The 24965-nt window shown below is 36.7% G+C and overlaps 1 protein-coding gene across 1 annotated transcript in view; it reads right to left on the bottom strand.

Annotated features, from left to right (window-relative positions):
• UTP20 (UTP20 small subunit processome component) overlaps positions 1 to 24965 on the bottom strand; it is an 84698-nt gene that overhangs the window by 6155 nt on the left and 53578 nt on the right. The window contains exons 30-55 of the mRNA XM_070947936.1: positions 24332 to 24558; positions 22496 to 22640; positions 22029 to 22116; positions 20312 to 20455; positions 19305 to 19355; positions 19067 to 19219; positions 17008 to 17163; positions 16151 to 16291; positions 15806 to 15943; positions 15293 to 15432; positions 14484 to 14563; positions 13977 to 14248; positions 13485 to 13624; positions 13104 to 13260; positions 12567 to 12668; positions 11814 to 11981; positions 9431 to 9597; positions 8707 to 8848; positions 7480 to 7596; positions 6070 to 6240; positions 5094 to 5222; positions 4392 to 4502; positions 3785 to 3864; positions 2797 to 2866; positions 1662 to 1844; positions 487 to 618 (exon numbers count right to left, since the gene is read on the bottom strand). Coding sequence (XP_070804037.1) covers positions 487 to 618; positions 1662 to 1844; positions 2797 to 2866; positions 3785 to 3864; positions 4392 to 4502; positions 5094 to 5222; positions 6070 to 6240; positions 7480 to 7596; positions 8707 to 8848; positions 9431 to 9597; positions 11814 to 11981; positions 12567 to 12668; positions 13104 to 13260; positions 13485 to 13624; positions 13977 to 14248; positions 14484 to 14563; positions 15293 to 15432; positions 15806 to 15943; positions 16151 to 16291; positions 17008 to 17163; positions 19067 to 19219; positions 19305 to 19355; positions 20312 to 20455; positions 22029 to 22116; positions 22496 to 22640; positions 24332 to 24558 — 3604 coding nt within the window. The remainder of the gene's footprint in view (positions 1 to 486; positions 619 to 1661; positions 1845 to 2796; positions 2867 to 3784; positions 3865 to 4391; positions 4503 to 5093; positions 5223 to 6069; positions 6241 to 7479; positions 7597 to 8706; positions 8849 to 9430; positions 9598 to 11813; positions 11982 to 12566; positions 12669 to 13103; positions 13261 to 13484; positions 13625 to 13976; positions 14249 to 14483; positions 14564 to 15292; positions 15433 to 15805; positions 15944 to 16150; positions 16292 to 17007; positions 17164 to 19066; positions 19220 to 19304; positions 19356 to 20311; positions 20456 to 22028; positions 22117 to 22495; positions 22641 to 24331; positions 24559 to 24965) is intronic.

Below are 24965 nucleotides of genomic sequence, written 5' to 3'. Positions count from 1 at the left end.
CTTTCATCTGCATCACAAATGGATACGCCATGATTGCTGGCAAAGCTATCACATGCCAGATTTTACAGCACTGAAAATGGAGTTCTTATAGCTCTTACAAATCAAGGCTTATATTCAACATTTCTTAATAGTTTGCCACAACAATCAAAAATAATACAGAAACTCAACCATTCATTTCCTTCATACCCACTGAGGAAGACTATTCACCTGTAGCCTAAACAACTTATAGAAGCTCTTTTCTCCTATTTTACTTTCCCCTATCCTCCTTATTAACAGCTACAATATATTATCTCTTAAAACTGTTTCAAAAAATACTTTTACACTTCTTGGAAAAATGACATGTTTCTGCCACAAATAATTTGATAGATTTCTTTCATGAACTGCCTTCTTATAAAATAATGAAGCATTTTGTCTCATTTAGGTGTTGGGTCAATATTCTCAGCTTTTCAATTTCCCAGAAATATTATTGCTGATTAAAATTCTTACTTCTTCAAAATTTGAGGGATGAATTTCTCTCTCGATAACAGGGAGAATAGTTCCAAGTCTTTTCTCAAATTCAATTTTTTCAGCTTCAACAAATGCTCCACAGGCTTGAGCAGCTAATCTCTTCTGTACACTCTATCAATAAAGACAAACTCTCATAAATAAGACATTTTGCAAAAAAAAAAAAAAAAACCAACCCTAGACAAACTAGTACTATTTGTCACATCTTTGTGGCGAGGAAAGTAAATAAATCAATTTGTGTGAAGGAAGGAAGAGCATCAATTTTGTTCACCAACAAAAGAAGGGTTTTCTGAGTCCCTATCCCTAAAGAATACCAACTAGGTATATAGAAGATGGTAGGATTTCTCTGTTATTGCCAACCCCTTCTCTGGAATGGCATCCTAACCCTGCCTAACTCCCAAGATCAAATGATCCCTAGTGTTTTGGGGTTTTTAATTAAAACCTGACCAACAAGATTTTGAAGTCTAAGAATTGATCCCTCCCTGTCGGGCAAGGTTTGTATGGTTAGTGTCATCCTTGAGCTAAGGTCCTTATTACTTATTGTTATTACTGTTTATTGTATTATGGTTTGCTGTGTTTTATTTTCATTGTAATATCCAAAGTGGTAGGTAAGCCACTTAGAATGAGTTTTGATTGAAACAGCATGTAAACACAACTGAATTCCAATGTATTTCCTCGTTACAAATAACAAATTTAACAGTTCCTACTGTGAGAACTGCTGCTGACCTGTACAGCCATGATAAGAAATAACAGTCAGAACTCAGCCTGTTTAAAAATATGATTTAAATTTAATTTAAAAATATTGTCACTTCTTGAAATCAATGTGTCACATGGTGCAAACGGTATAACCACCTAGTCTACCTGCAGATAAATGAATCCTTTACATGCAAGGAGGCCCAAACTGTTAAGTGTGTTTCCCTTACCAACAACATGCTCAACCATAATTCTGAGTGGAGATTTTAATCCCACAAGAAAATGAATGCTAAATGCCATGTAATAAAATAAGTGTTCTACAAGAAAGTTCTACAAAGAAAATTCAGTTGGTTATAATTTTTCTTTGAATAAAAGTTAAGACACTTCACATTCCCTTAATTTTATTCATGCCAATTAACAGATTAATTGCCAATGACAACCTACACTTCTGCCCCATATACTACCTTTTTACTTGTAAACCACGAAGCAACCAGGGAAAACATCAGGTCTCGGTTTGCAGAACTAATTTTGCTGAGAAGATTTTTGATCGCCAGTGCCGCCATCCTCTTGCACTTTGCTGAATCATCATTTACTATCATCATACATAATGGGACAAAGAATAGGCCACAAAACTCATGCAATAAGCCCTGCAGAAATAAAGTAGGAATCATATAGGTTGCAAATCTCTAAAATGACAGTTTTCCCCTGTAAACCACAATCAAAATACAGCTACTCCTTGTTTAGCGGATACCTCACTTAGCAACTGTTCACAAATACAAAAAATGATCATCATCATTTTCTCACCAATGCACGCATTTAAATTTCTGCACACAACAACAATGTATGCCAGTGTGAGAGTAAGCTATACAAGTTGTCTTTAAATGAGACAACAACCCCCAGTGATCTTTGCAGCATCTGTCTCTCTCTGTGACCATTTTGCTTCCAGTCCCCTAATCATCTTTGTTGCTCTTCTCTGCACTCTTTCTAGAGTCTCCACATCTTTTTTACATCATGGTGACCAAAATTGGATGCAGTATTCCAAGTGTGGCCTTACCAAGGCATTATAAAGTGGTACTTACACTTCATGTGATCTTGATTCTATCCCTGTTTATTCAGCCTAGAACTGTGTTGGCTTTTTTGGCAGCTGCTGCACACTGCTGGCTCATATTTAAATGGTTGTCCACTAGGACTCCAAGATTCCTCTCACAGTTACTACTATTGAGCAAGGTACCACATATACTGTACCTGTGCATTTTGTTTTTCTTGCCTAAATATAGAACCTTACTTTTTTCATCATTGAATTTTGTTTTGTTAGATAGTGCCCAATGTTTAAAAAAAACATTAGAGCAGAGTTCCTCACCCTTTCTGGGTTGGCGGCCTGGAGGGAGGAGGAGCAGGTGCCTTTACGCACGAATGCGTACGTGCAAACGGGGCCACCACTAGCACCCATGCAACACTCGCTAGCACACCCACCCACACAGGCCAGCCACTCATGCAGCCCGGTGGCCAAGAGGCCACAGCCTGGTAATGGGCTGTGACCCACAGCTTGGGGACCCCTGAATTAGAGGGTATTGTATCTGTGAGATAACTGCACAATACCTGAGGGAACGTTTCAAAGAGATAAGCAATCATTTCCAAAGCAGACTCTCTTCCCGTCTCATATTCATAACTAGAGTGAAAACAATTAACAGGATATAGTTAATACTTCCAAAATTGCCAAGATTTTTGCCCAAACAGCATAATGCCTGTGACATTCAATTAGATTTATTCTTACATTCGTGTTTAGAAGCCCCAGATATATAAAACATTAAGCAATATATTCTGATCATACAATCTGCCTATGACACTATTAGATGTGCAGGGTGCTTTTGCTCCTTTAATAGCGAAGAGAGGAAATAAATACACATATATATGACAATCTTTCATTCATAATAAAATGGGAGACAGACTGCTAGCAGCTCTTCCATCATCTCTTTTCAGCTGTTCAGCATAACAAGCTTTTTGCCAGAACCAAATTACCTGGTATATATTTTTTTAAATGGACAGGATATCTAAGCTAAAAACAGAGCTATGCAAATGTCTACATACTACATAAAGTTTTATTTAATAGACGCATCCATGGCTTAGAAAATTCAAGCATTAATAGAAATTTGGCAATCTAAAGGCCATAGGCCAATTTCACAGCTTTCAGGAGGCTCCATATTCAGTCCTTGGCATCTTCTGATAAAGCGGGGCTGGAGAACAATGCCCTTTTATGACTTGTGGACTTTAGCTCCCAGAATTCCTGAGCCAGCCATGTTGGCTCAGGAATTCTGGGAGCTAAATTCCACAAGTCATAATGGGACCATCGTTCCCCACCCCTGAGATAAAGAAATGAGAGAAAAGTTGATGAGAGACGCAGTAATAGACAGAACAAACTTGGCTGGGAAATAAATAAGACCTACTGCAGGATTTTGTTTAGAACACATGCTTTTTCTCTGGGAAAACCAGAGAACAATTACAAAATAATCATTTAAACAAAACAACAGAGCAAATATATATTTATGCTCTCATGGTTTCATTTGAGAATTATATCCACATTACTTACTTAAGCTGGGCAAGGATACACTCCAGGTTGGGTTTTAACTTTTTCCCAAGGGGATAATCAATTATGTATTTCAGGTAAATCTGGGGGAGGAAACGAACAAGGGAAAATAATACTAATATAAATGATTTAAGTATATTCTCCAATTTACAGAGAGGACAACTATCCAAGTGTTAGCAAGCGGAAAATCTTCATGAGTTAATTTCATTAATTTAAATTTAGCAGCCAAAATAATCACTAGCCAATATTGAAAAATGTAATGTAAACACACACACACCCCACACATACACATTTTTAAAAATTGGGGACAGTGGCAAGGGAATTTATAAAACAGTTGGTGTACAAATATGGAAGCAAAAAAAGAATGTTTATATGATTCTAGTCAAAGCACATTAAGAGTCTACATCCCACAGTGGGTAAACTTTCCATCTTAAGTGTGGTCCTTTCTACTGCTAGCAAATACCAATCAATAAGCCTGTTAAGGGTTAGTTTAGCTCTCTCACCTCAGATGACCATTATCTCTGATTTAATAAAATTATTTAAAATATCTTAGTGCTCCTAAGAAAATAATTATGATAATGAAAAGGACGTTTTTAACATGTCTACAAACCTGTCTACATTGAATTCGAACTTGTTCGCTTTGGCCTGTAACGGCAAAATCTGCAACCTTCTGCATGACACCTTCGATTTCTGGAACTATCAATTTTCTAGATAAAATAGCCTTTTAAAAAACAAAGACAATAATGTATAAATATGAGTCAGGGTGAAGTTGTTCTAATCTATCAAAAGCAACTTACAATAGAATTTTCCTTTCTTTGCCCTGAGGATACAAAAACATCACACGCCAGAAACCCAACGATTTAACCAATCTGAGCACAAGGCAACCCTTGAGATATCCAATCGGCAGAATCAAAATTATTTTACGTCCAACCAGCCACTTCGGAAGTTGTCATCTCTTCTGATCTTCAGTCAGATGGGCAAGACTGGAATTCTGCTCGCCTGATGAACAGCAGCTTATTTTCAAAGTGCTAGTGGCTTAGAACTATCCTGTTTGCTAAGATGCAATACAACAAGATGATGCCGAATAATATGCCACAGGAGAAATAGCTAAGCTGAAGATATGATAGGCTGATGACTCATAGTCCAAAAACTTTAGGTCAGTATCAAGAGGAGACACTTACACCTGGCTTCCAATTCCAGGCTGGCTGATTTCAAGAGGGGATTTTCAATGCTCACCAAAAAACAAACAAACAAAATAAGTCATTCGATTTTCAAGCAATAATTCTTAAATGACACTGTGTTACGTTACTACCTTTAAGAGGCCAAAAGCAGTGGTTTGTCGTAATGAGTCATAAATATCTTCTTCAGCATATCCGAGCAAAATTTGCAGTTGTTTATCTGTAATCTGACTCTTTGTATTCCTCACCAGCAGACTTACACACTGCAAATTAAAATTTTGTGTTAAAAACTTAATTATATGCTAATCTACCAAATAAAAAATTTCTTATCTTACTCTATAGATGTGCAAAAACATCATTTTTTCCATGAAGATTACAGTCTTAAACAGAATTAAATAGGGACTAAGCCTCCATTTTTGTTTTTAAAATTAGCAGGGTCTTTTCTCTCTGATGAATTAGACCCACGTAATCCTTTTCTGAGAAGAGATGAAGCTATACCTTTTGAACTTTTTGTTTTCTGCAGCTCAACACTCTTTTTTAATTAGGCATGTTTTTAATTTAATATTAAAATGGTACGCTGTGATTTAAATTCAATTCTTTGAATGTTCAAAAACATACAACAGGCAAATCCGCAGATATGAGGGTACATATAATAAAAATGATAAGTATTAGTGATAGGCAAGTTTTTGAATGATTTCCTTGTTTTGCTTTTTAAGGACAGATGCAAATGGAAATGGAAACAATTCCCACGACCTTGAAACTGGGTCAGATTATTACAAAACACTTCCGTCCCGCCCAGTTTCATTTATCTCCAAATGAGGCACCTGTATAGTTCTTTTTTTCTGCAGACATTGCTGTGTACAGTAGGTTTTACAATGAATTATCTCTTTGGACAAAATGCTAGAAAACAGCTACTGAGATTTCTGCATGCACAAGAGTCTCCTCCCCCAAATCACCAATATAAGTACACTTCAGTACAATTTACTAACATAACAATTTACAAATTCCAAGGAGGCAGCGATACCTTCTTTACCACACAGGTAATATCATAAGACTGGCATAAAACCCATCCAAGATCAACACGGAACTGTTCCTTTGGTTAAGACTTACTTTGAAACAATTGACAACCAAATGAAAATTCTGCCCTTTAACTGTGCCTTGTTTAGCAAAATCCTTCAATAGGAGGAACAGCTGTGTCGTTAACTGTTCCACATTATTATCTATTGCAGGTAGAGGAAACTTTAAAACCCAGAGAAATGATTGGAGAGCACCAGTGATCACCTGGAAAGAAAATAACAAGAATGATTTATATGGCTCCCTGAAATCTTGGTAGGAATCAGAAATCTACTAAGGTTATTGAGTTTTAAAAATCTAGAATTACATGTTTTCCACAAATGATCTCTTGTACCAAACATTAGTATCATATGGGCCACCTATGTATCACCTAAGCTAACACCACATGGGCCACTACTGCTGAATCAATAGTTTAGCTTACTATTACAATCAAAAGGCTACTATACAGATTATAAAAAAACAGACAATAATCAATTGGTATATAATCTAGAAACTAAAAGGGGAAGCAAACTTCTACCAAAGCAAAGCACCTTTAATTTTGCTAACCTTCTGGCTAACATGGAATATACTATGTACTAGAGCAGGGGTCTCCAACCTGCAGGCCATGGCCCACTACTGGGTTATGGCCTATTCGGAACTGGGCCCGTGGGCAGTGGGCCGGTGCACACACACGCAACTCAACTTGTGTGTGGCAGGCCTGTGCATCTGCACATGTGTGCGTAGCTCATCTTACACAGGTCAAGCTGCACATGCATGCACTTGTGCACATGCCAGTCAACCGCTTGGGCACCCCCCGTCCGGCCACCAAGCTGCAAAGGTTAGGAACCGCTGTAGTAGAGTCCAACTCTTGATAAACTTCTAATCCATTGAAACTACAGTCAGATAACAACTTTTAGAAATCGTTGGAGGCTTTGGGGACTGTTTGTAGCCCTAGGGTCTTCAGTTATGTATCTCTATTTTGAAGTCCTCTCTGCAACTGTAAAATCCAGAAATTTTCGTTTAAATAGAAAAACTTGAAGTAAATTTATTTTTCTTCATTTGTTTGATTTCTGTAGCCACCCATCTCAACAACTGACTATAGGTAGCATACATCATAAAATGTAGAAACGAATTCAAAACAATCAAAACAATGGGAAATAAATATATATATGAACACTGAGTGGTACTATTGCCATGGACACAGTCAAGAAACAGGATCTTAACCCAATCAGGATCCCAGGTCCACTAATACAACTAAGTCTTCTCAGGCTTATGAAAGGCCAACAGGATCATTCTAATCTCTAAAGGGAGAAATGCAAAACTCTTGATTTTCTGTACTGTCATCTAAGCAGCGAATATGCATTTTCCCAATTCTATTACTTATCAAAGAGAGCTTTGTTCTAGGGTTGATCTCCATAATCTTGTCTGCAGTGCTATAAAGTTGTAACATGTTGCTAAACATCATACCTTAATATCTGTGGACTGAAGGCAGCTGATAAGCAGTTGTACAAATGGATCCATCATTTCTAAAACACGCTCATCTGAAGAATTTATTTTAGATCTCTTCAAACTCATGTGCAGCAGCTGTTCATAATAAAGAAGTATTAGGAGGCCTTTAATCTAAAATATCAAGTGACTTATTCAGACACAATGGTAATCTCAGATGTTATTTAACATAGTAGGATATTACAGTGATACTTTAGAGAAGCAGCACATTAACAGGGGAGACTGCAAACATGAAAAAGACTGAAGGCAGAAAAGAAATGGATGGAGAGAGATATATTCCTTCTTTCAAGTCTGTTTTACTGTAATGCTGCTCAGGAGTTTCCTCAAAAACAGCTATGTATTGTGTATTTACTACAAATAACAAATCTTTATAGTTTGGCTCAGTTAAAGCAGAATGATGAAAGTTACAGATCCCAATCTCTTAGTGACTTCCAAAGCTTTCATTTCAATTTCGTTCTGCTAATAATATAGAGCTCAGCAGTTAAGATGCTTATTGGCTGGAAAGCCAGGAGCCCAGGTTCAAGACCCAAGCTCCATGTGATGGGGTAAGCTCCTGTCCTCACCCCAGCTCCTGCCAAACTAGCAATTTGAAAGCATACAAATGCACATAGATAAATTGGTATCACTTTGGTGGGAAGGTAACAACATTCCTTGACATCATGCTGGCCACATGACTGCAGAAATATCTTCAGACAGCACTGGCTCATTGGCCTTGAAATGGAGATGAGCAGACACAAACGCTGCCCAAAGGCAATGAGTAGCACAGTAAAATCTGCAGGGTCTCCTATGCTCATAATATATACATTCAAATAGAACGACAAGTCATGATTTACAATTATCCTAAAAAGAAAATCTCAGGATGATCCTTCCATGATGTGAAGGATGGAAAGAGAATACAGTGTTACACACACTGGCAGTTTTCTCAAAACTGAGGGCATTCTGTCCCTTCAACTCTTTATTCTGGTCAAGTGACCCATCTCTAACATACAGGAAGAAACTAGAGCTATGAAGTTATTTCAACAATTTTAAAAGTGGATTATGAGGTTTGATCTGGTTTGTTCATAGTGTTCCTGCACCTGAAACATAAAGGATTGGATTCACTTCATTAGAGAGACTACACATTTTAAAACAGGAAAAAAAAACCCAATAAAAAAGGGAGAACGAGGGGAGATGCCTGGCACTTCTTACCCGGAGCCCTGACTCAACCAAGACATGCATGTTAGTCTTGCTGCTCACAGGCGCTTTTTGACTTCCTCGAATGGGAGTCGGTGGCAGAAGGAGGCAGCTCTCTGGTTGCAAACGAGGATCTGGAGGAACTGCAGCTTTCATTCTAAAAAGTTGTTGAAGAAGAAAACAAAAACGAGAATTTTGGTCTCAACAGACAGTTCTTCTAATCAAAATAAAGGCAAAAAAGGAGAGGAAACCAAAACCAGACATTTAGAATGAACTGATATACTTCAAAGGTACGCCCAGTTATTTAATGAAGCCATTCCTTCTTCAGAGTTTGGAAAAGATCAGTCATATAATACCAATCTCAAAAGATTGCTGTGTGTGTTGAACGGCCTCATTAGAGGAAGAGGAAAAAAAACCTCAAAGAAGGAATCAAATGCTGGTTAAAATAAATTATGGCTTCACTAGAAACAAAAGAACGGCAAGTAAACAAATGGGAAAATCCAAAATGGTAGGCATTGCAGAAACACAGAACCAGAGGTTACTGACTTCTTTGCATTTATGGTAATCATATGGGCTGCTTATAAATATTTGTGCTTCTGTGCGTTTATAAGATTTAGACATTCAGGTATAGATTTTCTATTAGAATTTTGTATGCAGTAATAACATTTATTGGCAAGCAAATAAAAGGGGGAATCAAACTAAATTTAGCTTTCTATAATTGTATTCCTCCTAAACTTACTTTGCTTTTTCTGTTAGCAATGGTAGATTTTCACTAATCAAACCATGGCTGAGGAGAAGAACAGTCTCTGCAGTCATGGCCTTGTTCACTATCAGTCCAGACACAATTCGTCGTAACGTTTCATGCACCTTTCGAGACAGTTTTAGGCTGGTTGTATTCTCCAAAACCTGCAGGACAACATTACAGTACAGCAATCACCTTACAAAGCAAATCCTGGAACAGAAATCTTTTTAGAATGACACTTTCAACACTCACAACTCCCCCTTTCTGCAGCCAAAGCATGTTCTGAAACAGGGGTCTCCAATCTTGGCAACTTTAAGCCTGGCGGACTTCAACTCCCAAAATTCCCCAGCCAGCAAAGCTCTGAATCCCCTAACAGATCCTCTGTTTTGGATTTGGATCCTCTGAATACTCTATCAGACTGCGAAGTCATCTTACAGTAAGGTGCGCAATCTGAAGCGTCAGAACATTAACTTCTTTTATGCTTCTCAGAGCCTCTGATCAATGTTACTGAAAGTCCACTGCTTGTTTCCCAGTATTGTCCCAGATAAAGGAAAATTGTAAATTAAGTCAGAGCGAGGCTTTATAGAGAAAACAACAAAAACCACAACCAAATTCTCTTCTCCCCCCCCCACCCCCCAAAAGGAAGAAATTACTGTCTGGCCATGTCCATGACATGTCCCTTGCCTTGTTCTTTGACTCTTCCTAAAATATTAAACACCACTAGTCCCAGAAGTTTATTCATTTTTGCCTTAAACATATAAATGAGATTAACTGGTAAGCCACATTCTTCTCAGCCAAAACTGGCACAGGAAGGACTAATATATCTGAAAAATTCCTGTAGAGTTATATTTATTTGTTTATACATAAAATGAATACAACATTTTTCATTACAACACGCATACACATATGCCCCACAATGTCCCTAGCAGGACTAATTAGCAAAAAAAAAATGACCACCCCAACGATGCCCTTGAAGTGATGTCCCGATGTCTGGGGGCCGTGCGGATCTGGATGGGGAGGAACAGGCTCAGGCTCAACCCATCCAAGACCGAGTAGCTGTGGTTTCCGATGTCCCGATATAGTCAGTTGACGCCATCGCTGACTATTGGGGGCGAATTGCTGGCCCCCACGGAGAGGGCTCACAACTTGGGTGTCCTCCTGGATTCACAGCTGTCTTTAGAAGAGCACTTGACGGCCGTGACCGGGAGGATTTTTCATCAGGTTCGCCTGATTCGCCAGTTGTGTCCCTTTCTGGATCGGGACTCCCTACACACAGTCACTCATGCCCTTGTCACTTCCCGCCTGGACTACTGTAATGCTCTCTACATGGGGCTCCCCTTGAGCACCCGGAGGCTCCAACTGGCGCAGAGTGCGGCCGCGCGGGTGGTTATGGGAGCAACATGGTGCTCCCGTGTGACACCTTTCCTGCGCGAGCTGCACTGGTTTCTGGTAGTCTTCCAGGTGCACTTCAAGGTTTTGGTCACCACCTTTAGAGCACTCCAGGGTTTAGGACCTGGTTATTTACGGGACCGCCTACTACCACAAACAGCCTCCCACCGGCCGGTACGCTCTCATAGAGAGGGGCTCCTCTGGGTGCCGTCAGCCAAACAATGTCGACTGGCGGCCCCCAGGGGGAGGGCCTTCTCTGTGGGGCCACCCACTATTCTCTGTGGGGGCACCCACTGTGAGGGCCTTCTCTGTGGGGGCACCCACTATCTGGAACTATCTGGAACGAGCTCCCCCCAGAGATACGAGGATCCCGGATCTGCGCACTTTCCACCGTGCTCTTAAGACCCTCCTATTCCAGCAAGCTGGCCTGGTCTAATTTTCTCCCGTTTTAAAATTCTTTTAAATCGAAATTTTAATCTGTTTTAAATTATTGGGATTTTTAATTGTCTCGGGCTAAATTATTTAATCTGGTTTTAATTATGTTTCTAACTTTTGTATCTATGTATTTTATTTTGTGCCTGTTCACCACCCTGAGTCCTTCGGGAGTAGGGCGGTATATAAATTTAATAAAAAACAAAAACAAAAAACCATTTTTATGACCAGGGATTATATTTGGGACCAGAGCAATAATACAACGTGATAGAGGTGCGTCAGGTTTTACGGTATTTTCTTCTCTTAAGCCATTGTTAAACTTGCTTTAGCCATTATGTTATAGCTTCTTGTATCAAAATGGTGAAAAGTTTTTGAAAGAGTGGTCAAAGAGGATCCTGGAATCGAGGGCCAAGGAAAAGATGTTACATGCAGCTCTGGGACTACAATTTACTCACTCTACTCACTCTAGGTATGTCGCTCACTAGAAAAATAGAGTTACTGTATTCAGACACATTCCAGTATGAAGTCCCAATACACTACGCCAATTTTATCTTCATACCTCTTTTAATGGAAGAATAAGCTTAATCACTTGGTTTTTTCCTACATATTTGGCAAGGATTTCATAAGAATCGTAACTTTTGCTTCTACGAGCTTCCATAACTTTGGAAACGATGCCTTTTACTTCTTTTTCTTCAGCAATTTCCCCAAACAATTCACGGTGGAAAATCTTTACAAGAGATACAAGACGAACAAGAATACTTTAGCAACAGATAATAATGAAATAGTTATAGCTGTTTCTATAGTTTTTAGTATAACTTTCCAGACAGCAGTCTCTTTACTTCATTGATGCACAAATTTTGTGGCACCATAAAGATTAATCACAAAAGTCTTATGGAGGGGAAGAAGTCTTAGGGAGAGGAAGAAACCCTAAGAAATACATCAGAAATACAATACCATAAACAAATGCTTCTTCCACTTAAAAAAAATAATAAAAGCAAACCATAATGCTTTGTCCAATTCATAAACAAAGCAATGCAATGTCCTCTCAGAGTGAATGTCAACCTAATGTCTTTTTATGCATCACATATCAACATGGATCATGTATCTGAACATTATGAAAGCCCAGCTAAAGATCAAACAGCTTTCTCTTCCTTTAAGAAAACAGCTCATGAACTGGGTTTCTTCAGAGAGCTAGAATTTTAACCTTGGCGTTACCCAACATAACATTTTCCCTGTGCAAGAGTTAAGTTAAAGACCTGGTGAAATAAACTCATCTTGCATTTAATTTTTTTCATATGCTGTAAACACGTACTTCCATCAACAGTTCTATGCATGGATCCAAATCACCAACTTTAAGTCGCTCGTTGGCAAGACTCTTCAGCAAGAGGTGGACAGTGAAAGTTAACACATGGACCTATATATTTAGGAGAGATCATTATATTGGATAAATGAAAAGAGAACCACTAAATATTATAATTATATTATATTATAAAAATATTATAAAAATATAAGACAAAATGCTACAATGTACTGTATCTTTCCACAATTTTTCTACGGTTATCTAGTAGATCAGTCTTCAAGGTAATATCTTGTAGTCCTCAAACTTTCGAAATAACTTTCTAATGTTATTTCTAATATTTCTAAGAGTTCTTTTTTTAACCTTGAGCAGTCTCTGCAACTAACCCAAAATCAAGTGATACGCTTAATTAGGAGAAAATGCAAACATTCTTGCATATAGTTTTGTAAATACAGTCTGTTACTCTCTACAATAATTATGGATTGGTAATAAAAAGCAGAATGAAAAAGGAATTCCAGCATCCTCCTCAAATCTATTATACTTCCTCCTTACCTGGTAACCAGTGACAAGGATTGACACCATCTCTTTTAAGACATATTGCAAGTATTGTGGCCCCAAAGCCTCTATTATTTTCATCAAGGTGTTACGTGCAACATCCCGGATTTCCTGTGCTCTATTCCTCAGAAGAGAGCAGACTTTCAGAAGAATTCTGGAAACAAAGAGAGACTACAGTTACCTAAAGATGCCAAATAGAAAAATACAAAACACCACTGGGAGAAGCTTCATTTCAACGTACTGTAAACAAAATTTTAATACTATGTTGCCATGCTTTGTCTCCAAAGATTTATATGGTGATATTAATGGAGATTGAAAAGATTTTTATATGTGGATGATTTATGGATTATAGATGTAGATTATAAATATAATATTTACCCTGGCAAATTCTCCTCCATAGCATCCTGAGGAAGGGATTGCATTAGCTTGACCATTGCAAAAGCTATTGGCACTTGTACTACCTCTTCATCATTGACAATCTTGGATTTCACCATCTTGTGCTGTTCATCTCTTTTCACCTGTAGGTATCAAAACAGATATTCCTCAGGAACCATTTTATTATAAGATGCATTTTATATCTTTCTTCACACTGGGAAAGAAATTTATATTCAATCTACCTTAGTGTATAAGCTAAATCTGCCTCCCCTGGATGGGCTTGACCGCAATTCCAATCATGCCCTAGCTAGGAGAAGTATTAAGTATTAACTAAGGGCATTTTAAATCTAAACCTTCTTTCAATCATATAAATCTCTATATCTTTTGCACTCTGGCCTTTCTTGCACTATTATTCTGAAATAAAGGTAGGAGAAATCTCCATAAGGCCAACTTAAGTGCCTCAGAGAGAGAAAAGAAGGAAACGTTAAAATATACCTTTGCAATAAGACACCTGTGCAATTTGGGCAATATATTGCGAGTCACTGTTTCCTGAATATGTTTAATCAGACACTCCAACTCTTCCTTATTCCTGGGCAGGAATGAAGGTGGTTTTGTAACTTTCTGGAAATTCTCGACTTCTTCATTAGCAGGCTGATCAGACCTAGATTCGGCATATTCTTTCTGTTCATTGACACAGGACTGTTCTTCGCTGGTCTTTTGGCCTTCTTCTTCTCCATCACTAAGTTCTACCTCCATGGTTTCATTCTCTACTTCAGGATTGATATCCACAGAGTCTACATAAGTTACATAAAATGAATGAAATCACTATGGCATTAATTAATCAAGATACCCTTTTGGAATAAGACAAAGATATAAAAACCGTAACAAAATACTTTAGGATATTAATAAAAAAATATAAAAGGCACCATAATTTATTTCAAGCAGAACAGATTCCCATGGGCCAAGGTACCCTCAATCAGATTAAGGAATTAAAAAACTTACCTTCCTTTTCAATAATTGAAAGCTGCTTTTCAAGAGTTTCATGGTCAAAATGAAAAGCCTCCAGCACCATTACTAGCACGCTTTCAAGTTAAAAAAAGAAAGAAAGAAATACATTTGAGTTCCAAGTTTCCAACTTTATCAAACAGTTTACAAAACTGTTTACAAAAATTGAGCCACTATTGTCATGGTGAAAATATGTCTGAATTAATAGATGAATCTATGGAATAAATATATGTACAGCAATATAGTATAAATAACAGCTTTATAATCTTAAAGAAATTGAGAGTTAACTATAATGTAATAACACTTTTAAAAATCCTTTGGAATAACTATGACTTGGATGACTGAGAATCTACATAGACACTTTTAAAAAAATATCAGTATAAGAGCAGAATAGTTTCCAAACTTCAAAATCATTCATATTTGTTTAGAGGCCCATAGCATCCAATGGCATTTATTTTTATTTAAGGCAAATCAGAGGTGGGTTTCAGCAGGTTCTGACCAGTTCTGGAGAACCGGTAGCGGAAATTTTGAGTAGTTTGGAGAACCGGTAATATAAATTCTGACTGGCCCCACCCCTATCTATTCTCTGCCTCCCAAGTTCCAGCTGATCGGGAGGAAATGGGGATTTTGCAGTAAACTTCCCCTGGATTGGGGACAGAATGGAGATTTTACAGTATCCTTCCCCGGCCATGGCCTCCAAGCCATGCCACGCCCACCAAGCCACAGAACCGGTAGTAAAAATATTTGAAACCCACCACTGATGCAAATGGTTATAATTTTAATCTTACAACTGGCATTTAATGTACCTGACACCAAGTTTTTGATTGATCTGTCCAGTCTGCAATACGTGGATGAAATGTTTCAAATGGTAGAGATAAGCTGACCAAGAAAGATGTCTGCATACAGCTCCCACCATCTCAACTGATGCAGTTACCATGTTTTCATACTAAGGAAAGAGTATTATCAGGAAGATTAAACGATAGAACATGTTCAACATCAAGTCATTTCTCTAGCTTTTCTTTTTTAATATAAAAACAAGTCTATAGTCCCCTTACCTGGATCAAGATCACTTCAGAAGGTAGGCAGTAGGAAGCAATCTTTCTGAACATGCCCCTTATCTCCATCCCCCATTATATGTGTGAAGCTTCAACACAACAAATTCTCCATAAGAGCTGTGGATTCTACTAAAGATAGTAGAGTCAACTCAATTCTTTTGCTTTATGAAAAGTTACATAAAGATCAGATGTGTTGATAGAGCAAATCATTCTCATGGCAATGAAGCAGAAGTAGTTTCACCCATTTTATGTTCAAAAGCTTACCTTAAGCATTTTCTCATTGAAAATGGTAGTGGTTGCATAAGGCATAATATAATTTTGAAGAGTTTTAGAACTCAGTATGGTTTTGCCTTCCACTAACTGCTTAGCTAGTTTCATCAGAGCTCGTGCCCTTCTGTGAATCTGAAAGAATATAAAAATTATATTAGAACTTGGTTGAGAGATCTTAGCCCACCAAGCATTTGAATAATAAACCAGATGTTTTATATCAATTGCAGATATTTTATATCAATAGAAAAAAGGAAATAAGCGCTATCAGTTGTTGAGGCTATCACTATCAGATAACTCATATGGTGCTTTAAAAGAATCAGTTAAAGCATTTCCTTTTACCTGAATATGCTTCATATTTTCAAAGAAGTCCATCTCTGGATCATGATAATCAGTCAGCTGGACCAAGTCATGAAACTCTGGATGTTCTGAAAATGCTCGAATCAAGTTTGATAGCAATGATGTGTAATCCTGTTGAATGCACTGAAACCGCAAAGAAAATATAAGTATTTTACTTTTACATCTGACATTCTAAACTATAGTCTATAGCAATCTGTTTGAATTTTCCCTTTTAACTGCTATCCTAGGCAATTGTGACCATTTCTAAATACCAGACATTTATTATACTAAAACTAGACTTTGAAGCAATAACAGAAGTAGATAATCTATATAAATATTAGTTTGTTAAATTTATTTGCCATCCATCTTGCTGATGGGCTACTCTGGATGGCCATAGTAGAACCTTAAACTAATAGTAATAATAGTAGGCTAATAGTAGTACCTTAAACACATTATGATTGACAAAGTCTATCTGTTTCCAGCAAAACAGGTTTTTGCATCCAGGATAATATATGCAAGTGTCCCAAAGTGTACCCAATTTAACTCATTTAACATATTTGATATTTCCCATATTCAGCTCACCATGGGCTATAAGGAATGGCCAAGAAAAATAGGAGTCGTGATGGAAACAGATAATGGGATATTTATATATATCTATTGCAAGCCTTTAGTAATTTGAGGATAACTCATATTAATTCAAGCATAAATAACTAAATAAAAGTCATGTTAAAAATAGAGCTGGGATGGAAAAAAAGTCCTCCAAATTACTTTTATTTTAATAAAAGTGAGATCTGCAGACACAGATTTTCAATTCATCCAGATTTTTATAACACAAAGCCCAGGAGTGCTAGGCTCTTCACCTCAATCTTGCTCTTTAGCCCTTTTCTCAAAGAATCCAGAAGTGTATGCTGAATAATTTCCTTGAATTCATCCTCTGTATGCTCAAGTTCAGAAAATCTTTGAATAATGGCAGTCAAGCAGAGAACAGCATTGTCACTTAAAGCCATTTCCTCTAACTGCAAAAGAAAAGGATCAGGACACATGCAATTATAATCATATTAATCCTATAAATTGGAGAAACAGTTAAAACTATGCACTAAAATAAACATAAACCAGATCCCTAATGATAGTTCAAACCAGCTATAAAGTGATTAAAATTCCAAGTAATCTTCATTAGCAGCAAGATATGACCAAAACTGTATAAATTCACTGCAAACCTTTTATAGGCTTCTTTTTTCCCCAGAAAGAAAATAGAGTTTTGTTACTATATGGCTGGCAATCACAGCCCATAAACTTCTCATTCAGAAATTCATGCTGAGGGAATGCATGCTTTCCCTATCACCCAACCATCTCCTATTGCAGTTCATTATTTCCCCTTGTGTCACAGGAAAGTCAAGATGTTGCACAGATAAAAGGCAGAAGAGAGGAAGAAATTAGCAAGAATCCAAAGGAAATGTTTTGCAGGACCAGGCTCCTTTAGCTTGCCTTCATTTCTAACTATTTTGACTATTTCCACCTCCTACTATATTTCTCTACAAGAGATCATTTAAAGGCCCCTGGTACTTAAAAATGCTTTTGCAAGAATGCAGATGGCATCCACATAACTGTAAGCACAACTTTATAGAAATGATACTGGCACAGCTTTTTAGAAAGAAAACCAGATTAGAAAATGGAATGTGATTTGGAGTGTGCATGGCATACCTTAAAACAGTTGCTGTATCCTGAATAAAAGAGCATTTGCTTTAATTAAATTAGAGAAATTTTTAAATCAAAGTTAAAGTACAGTTGGCATCAATTTCATTCAGTTGGCTTTGCAAGAAACTGAAAGAAAGACTTTCAAGGATACCATGGCTGGTAAGTAGATGTATTGTAGAAGAGTTAACAAAGCCATAACAAAAAAAAATACAGCAACTGCTATGTATCTGTAAGGAAATAGATATACTGAAATACTAGAATTAGTAGAAACTTGTTATTTGTTTCCTGCAACATATATGTATGATACTGTATATGATGTCTTTGTATACCTGCATGCTGTAAATATTTGTTTCCTGTGACACAGACATATATATTATGCCCTTTGTAGTTATAACACAAACATACCATATTGACTAACTTCCTGGACTGTTATTGGGGTCTGTTGTGAAGTATCTGGCATTTCTCAAACTATATGTTCCACCTTTTGATCAGAGCCTTATCTCTTCCCTCCCCCCTGCCCGGAATGTATCAGACTGGAGATGCTAACACTCAATCTGTGTTCAGTTCCGTTCTCTTCACGCCAAGGGATCAAGTGGTCAATTGTAAGAACAAAGGAAAGAGGTAATGATGCTCATTAAGAGGCTCTATCCTGTTCCAGGGGATACACAAATCAACTTCCAGGGGATACACAAATCAAAGATGCTAGAATTTGAGGTTTATGATGTTCCTAAACAATATAAAAGGGACTCACATTCCCTCTCTTGTTTGTAGCTCTTACCTGCATGTATCTTGTATATGTTTGGAACAGCTAACCATTTGAGCTTGATCAAGATTAAATGCTGTTATTCAAGCCTCTGTTTAAGTTTCTTGTTTGGCATTTATGAGCTTAAACATATTATTATTGGACCTTACATATCAAATGAAACCTGAATAATTTATTGTGGAAACAAGATTAAAAGTTTTGGGTAACACCAACAATTTCCACTCATTTCTTTTGTTGCTGTTGCTGTTGTTTTAACAGATTAATTTGTTGTTAACAGGACATATGAGACTTTACTCTCACAACTAGGGTGACACATGACAAGCAAGAGAAAGTATGCAAATATTGATTTTTTAAAACTTCATTCAATTGTAAATAAGATAAACAACAATATAAAATGAATATATTTCTAAGAGCCCAATCATAAAGCAAGCTCAGATATTTTCCATATTAATGGGACTCACCTGTATAGTGTAGAAACAGTTATGCATTACCGGGATAAGGTAGTTGACATCTATTTTGTTCATCCCTTTGATATGAGAAATGATGTCCTGGAATGCTGACAAACGGACATCAAAGTTGATCTCATCAAGATGGTGTGGACTGAAAGCATTCAGCTAAGACAAACAAAATGTCTAATCAAGATAAAAATCAAATTGAATTTTTTTAAAAATTAAGCAAATGAGGAATACTGCTACATACCTTGACAGTTTCTGTGATATATTTTATATTACTTTCCAAATGAGATAATGTCTGTTAAAAAAGATTGAAAGTCATTAAAAGACAAAAATTAATGAATAACATAACTTACATTTATTTCATACATTAATTTTTAGGCTGTTTTTAACTTCATAGAAGATAAAAATAGAGCAGCTAAAACTAAATGTATATAGACCATCAGTATGTAAATACACTACACCTTTGTTGCAATTTGATTAAGATTGCATTTGTTTGATCAATATTTGGAGAAATATAGTCCAAAACACCTTAAATATATCAAATTACCTATCTATGACCAGAGATTTTTAATAGAAGCTATCAGAAAAGCCTCTTCCTCCAACTACAGGTAATACTCAACTTACATCCGTAATTGAGCCTGGAATTAGAGTTATAAGTCATGTCAGTTGTTAAGTGGGTCATCGTGTGATCATGGTCAATTTTACAACTTTTGCCAGTGGTTCTTAAGCAAATGAGGCAGTCTTAAGCAAATCCGTTGTCTGCAACTGGAAATAAATAGCAATAGCACTTAGGCTTATATACCACTTCATAGTGCTTTATAGCCCTCTCTAAGTGATTTAAAGAGTCAGCATATTGCTCCCAATAATCTGGGTCCTCATAAATGTCAGTTTCCAGCAAAAAAAAGTCCTAAACTGCATAACTGCAGGCCGCTGCAACAGCCATAAATGTGTGCCAGTTACAAAATGACACAGTACTGACTGCGTGGAGAGGCACCAGCCCTCAGAACTTTGAATCCAGGTTGTAAGTAGCCCTGGGAGGTCTGTTATAACTTCAAACAATGATGGGTCATAAATCAAGGACTACTTGTACTGTTTCTTATGGCAAATAGATAGAAAAGGATAATACTTAAAAAAGGACTTATAAAGGAGTCAAGATTAGCCTCTACTGTGGAACAAAGCAACTCAACACTCTGGATCATAATGTAATAAGAATGTTTTTTTAAAAAAATAAGCATTTATATACAGTAATACCTCAAAAACCCCACAAAGTGCTTGACGAGACAACTTGTTCTGAATAACAGAAAACAGCTTTGCCAAAGGTTTAAGGAAGCTTGCTGGAGTTAAGCAATGTTTCAGTAGATTTTGTACTGTCTCCAGAATGTCAATCTCTGTATCCTAAAAGAAACAGGTACAGGAAAAGGATTACAGGAATGCTAGTTTATTGCTTAAGGTGTAATAACAGAATCTTAAAAGCCTGTCAGAATATCCTAGTGCCACTGCTTATACTGAAAAGACTCAAGGTAGCATAATCTTGAGTTTCTTTCTCATGTCTTCTCTCTTTGCAGGACTAAGTTATCTCTTATTTGCCTTATTGATTCTTGTATAACTTCTTCCTGAAGATTATCCATGCATTCCTCTACGTCAAGGATGTCAAACTGGCGGCCCGCATGCTGGATGCATCATGCGCAGGCCACGCCCACCCCAGCTCTGCAAATGGGGAAAATGTCACAAAACCTCGCATGATGGCAATGTGACACCACGAGTTTGACACCCATGCTCTACATAAATACACTGCAAAGGACTACAATTGACTAGATTACTAAAGTACCTTTATGTGCTCTTCTGCGAATTTTAGAGATACCAAGTAAATTTTGGTTGAATAAACTACAGCAATCAAGGTGCCATCACAAAATGAAGTACCTATCAAGAAGTCTAAATATTGAAGCTCCATCAAACTATCACAAATCAGTAAATATTTTCAACTTTATCTTGTAAATAAACTTAGTATTGTTTTTTGTAGCTAGTCAAACACGACGATCCTAATAGTGGATTTTATTGGCAGAAGGGGAAAAAGTCATCCAGTCTCCAATAGAAAATTCCTTCTATTTCTTTTTATTATCATGTTAACCATATGACATTCCTGAGTATATTATTTTCTTTTATGCATATTCACAATAAAATTGGAGTAAGAACTTCCCAATTAAGGGTCGTGATATTTCAAGATAAAAAAAAGTAAACTAAAATTCTTGATTAGGTTTTTGTCAGGTGCCGACATTCTGAATTTTAAATCAAAAGCACAATTTAAAAGATTAAGTTAAAGAACAAAAGTCATTTCTGGACTTCTTCACTTCTCAATAATTTTGCTCAATAAGAGTAAAATTATTGATTTTGAGGAAAACAATTGTAATTTATCTTGCAACTTTTGGGGAAGTCCTTTAAACAAGGAGTAAAAAGAATGGAAGGAAGGATCAATTTGGGAGGCTTCACATTTTCCCTGTATGCTTATACAAGTGCTATTATGTGGATCCCTGCAAACATTTATGACAAACTTAATGTAAGCTGGTCACCCATGAAGGCAAATGAAGATTTCTTTTTTCTTATGCCAAGATCAGATTTTCTTTTGTTCCCATTTTTTGCATAACCCAGGCAGGGCTGGTTTAGCAAATAACACCAAAATAGGTCTTTTATAAAGCCTTGGTGCTGATTTGGAAAATTGTATTTACATTTTCAAAGATTTAAAGATGATGACTTCAGAAGTAGATGGGGGGGCTAAGAAATGACTTCCACTATTTTTCATATCCTACTGAGCTTCATTCTTTGTTGTAGCTGTTACATAGCCCAGTTACCTTTCAGTGTCAGCCTGAATGCATGTAAAGTCCGTAAGTGCAAAAACATTTAAAATGTCATCACAAAAATAATCTAATCTGAAAGAAAATATTATTTTCCATACACTTTGTTGTAAACATACCTGCGTAATGTTGGTCTGTTGAACGAAAGGGAGCAGGAGGCCAATCAGAATAGAACTCTGGTTCTTATCCTTTATAAACTTGCTAATCCTAAAGACAACAGAAAATACACTTACGTTATATCACAATGTAATGTTTCAGATGTCTAAATTAAAAGCCAAGCTTTTTTAATATGCAGCCTTGAAAAGTTTTGAACTTCGGCATAGAAAGAACATGTCATTGCATTCACAGAAATCTGAGAGATGTAGAGGAAGAAAGAAATTTTTTTGCATCTCTTCTGAGTGAAAATGGAACAATTATCAAAGTCATCTAATTTCTTGCCTTTTGAGAGATTAGGATGAGATTGCTTCTACGATTTTCTATTAATGCTTTTCCCACCAAAGAAAAAGAGCTATTTCTTCACCACCACTTCTACAGCATTAAAATCTCTGTAAATATGTACTATTAGAAAAGATAAGAATCTACTTACTTTGAAAGAATGTTGAGTTCTTTGCTGAGTTGTGCATTATACTTTTTTTTCTTTATCCTATCTACGCTGATCATAGTTTTGTTGAGATACTGAAGAATTGAAGGGACGTGGGGGAGAACTAGCCTTGTCCCCATACTAGGAACATCTAAAATGAAGATGAAGAATATGGCCATTTAAAGTGAAAAACCAAGCCTTTTTTCCCCACACAGAAAACACAAATCCTTACAAAACAGCCTAGTAAGAGTGTTGTTTCAACTTTTTGAACTTCAGGCGCTGGCCTGAAGACATGGCTGTTCCAGCAGACTCCCTGATCATTCTACGAGGTTTTAAATTTGGGGATTTTAATTTTAGATTGGTTTTAGATTTTATTGTTATTGTTTTTTTTATTTATGTAAGCCACCCCGAGTCCTTCGGGAGCAGGGCAGCATATAAATTTTAATAATAAACTAAATAATAAATAAACTTTGTTATTATTTTTATTTATATACATTATGGTGATGATGAACAATACATTTTTTAAAAATATTTAAATTCAGAAACTTTGCAAGGCAACAAAATCTTGCATATACTCCCATTTTTGAGTCATTTAATTTTTTTTTGGTCATTTTTGGCTATCAAAAAGATCATGTAATTGTACCAAACATTGAAAAGGTGGCTGATTTCAGGTGTAAGTCTTAAAAGCTGGCAACTCTGACTACTTTTTCAATCTGTGCCTCATTTTGAAGAGAGGCCCATATTAGGCAACTCTTCTGAAAGAGTTCATTCCAAGCTGAAAAGGTATTTCCTGTAATCACCACACTTCTGATTTCGAATTGCAGGAAGGCAAGTGAAGGATACTTCAATGCAAAGGCTGAATATTGTGGGTCTGGACAACTCTTTAAGCATCCTAAGATAAGATCAGGAAATGTCCTTCAGGTTGTTTACATATTCTGTGTAAAACAGCTTTGAATAAAAGTATATACAGGTAGTCCTCAACTTACAACAGTTCATTTAGTGACCGTTTAAAGTTACAACGGCAGTGAAAAAAGTGACTTTATGACCATTTTTCACATTTATGACCGTCCCAAAGGTGCTTTTTCAAGAGGCAACTGGACTTTGTTTTTCTTTGAAGATGTTTCGCTTCTCATCCAAGAAGCTTCTTCATCTCTTGAAAAAGCATCTTTGGGACAACCATGACCTGGATGGCTGAGAATCTCCATAGACACACTTATGACCATTGCAGCATCCCCGTGATGTGATTTACATTCGAATGTTTGGACAACTGGTTCATATTTATGACAGTGTCCCAGGGTCACGTGATCACCTTTTGCAGCCTTCTAACAAGCAAAGTCAATGGAGAAGCCATATTCTAAGTTACTATTAGTAAGTAATGTTACTAACTTAACAATTGAAGTGATTCACTTACCTTCTGTGGCAAGAAAGGTCATAAAATGGGACCAAAAAAATTCACTTAACATATTTCTCACTTAGCAACATAAATTTTGGGCTCAATTGTGGTCATAAATTGAAGACTACCTGTACTTTGTACGTACTTCTAAAAAGCTGTACAATATACAGTATAATATACTGAAATCACTTTCATTTACAAATTAACACTCTGTCCTATAATCATCTGAATCTTCTTGTCTTTTTAAAAGTTGCTTAGAACTTAGCACTTTCACTGAGAATTTGGGTCCCAATGGTAGCTGGACTGCCAATTATATAGTTTTAATATTATGTGCCTTTGACTTTTTTTATAGATTTTCCTTGTTTTTCTGAACTCCTTCTGCCCTATGGAAATGGACAGTAATGTGATAAACAAAAAGTGCCATCCAATTGAGACCTATCCATTCCTACCTCCCGCTATTTCTTCAACTTCAATAAAGATGCAGTCGGTCACTGTCAAGCTGCTAAACAGGTCATTAGGTTCAAAGTCAGGAATATTGAGAAGATTGTCAATCACATCCATCACAGTACTAGCTGTTCCCTCTCCCAGAGCCTTGGCTGAGAGCACGGCAGATACATTTGATAATATGTCATATTCTGGATGCCCTGGCTTCTGCTTAGCTAGCAAAATGAAATACCTAAAAGCGAAGTGAGAAGGGGGAAAGGGAATTTTAAGAAATAAATTATATGGGATTCAAAACTGAGAAAAAAAGACAAGTTTTTCATATTTCTGGTGCTTCAATTTCTTTTACTATAAAAACATTTATTACCATTTCCAGATATTAACAATGAACAAAAAGCATGAAATCCCCTGAATACTTGCTACCATATTCCAAACTATGACTGGAGTTCAGGAACAGACTATTCTACGAACGTACACACTAGCTTTGGAGATGAAAATATAACTGTTGAGTACGATTCTATCTGCAGGATTAAAAACACTTGAGAAGTTCAATAGATAGAACTCCTGCTATAATAAGACATGGTTCATACATTGTATTAAGACCAGGGGCGGGTTTCAAAATCTGTCACTACCAGTTCGCTT

The sequence above is a fragment of the Pituophis catenifer genome, unplaced genomic scaffold, assembly GCF_029215685.1.
Source record: "Pituophis catenifer annectens isolate HBS135680 unplaced genomic scaffold, rPitCat1.0.hap2 SCAF_7, whole genome shotgun sequence".
NCBI classification, from domain to species: domain Eukaryota; kingdom Metazoa; phylum Chordata; class Lepidosauria; order Squamata; family Colubridae; genus Pituophis; species Pituophis catenifer.
The sequence above is the reverse complement of the archived record's forward strand: the minus strand, read 5'-3'. Positions and strand labels throughout refer to the sequence as shown.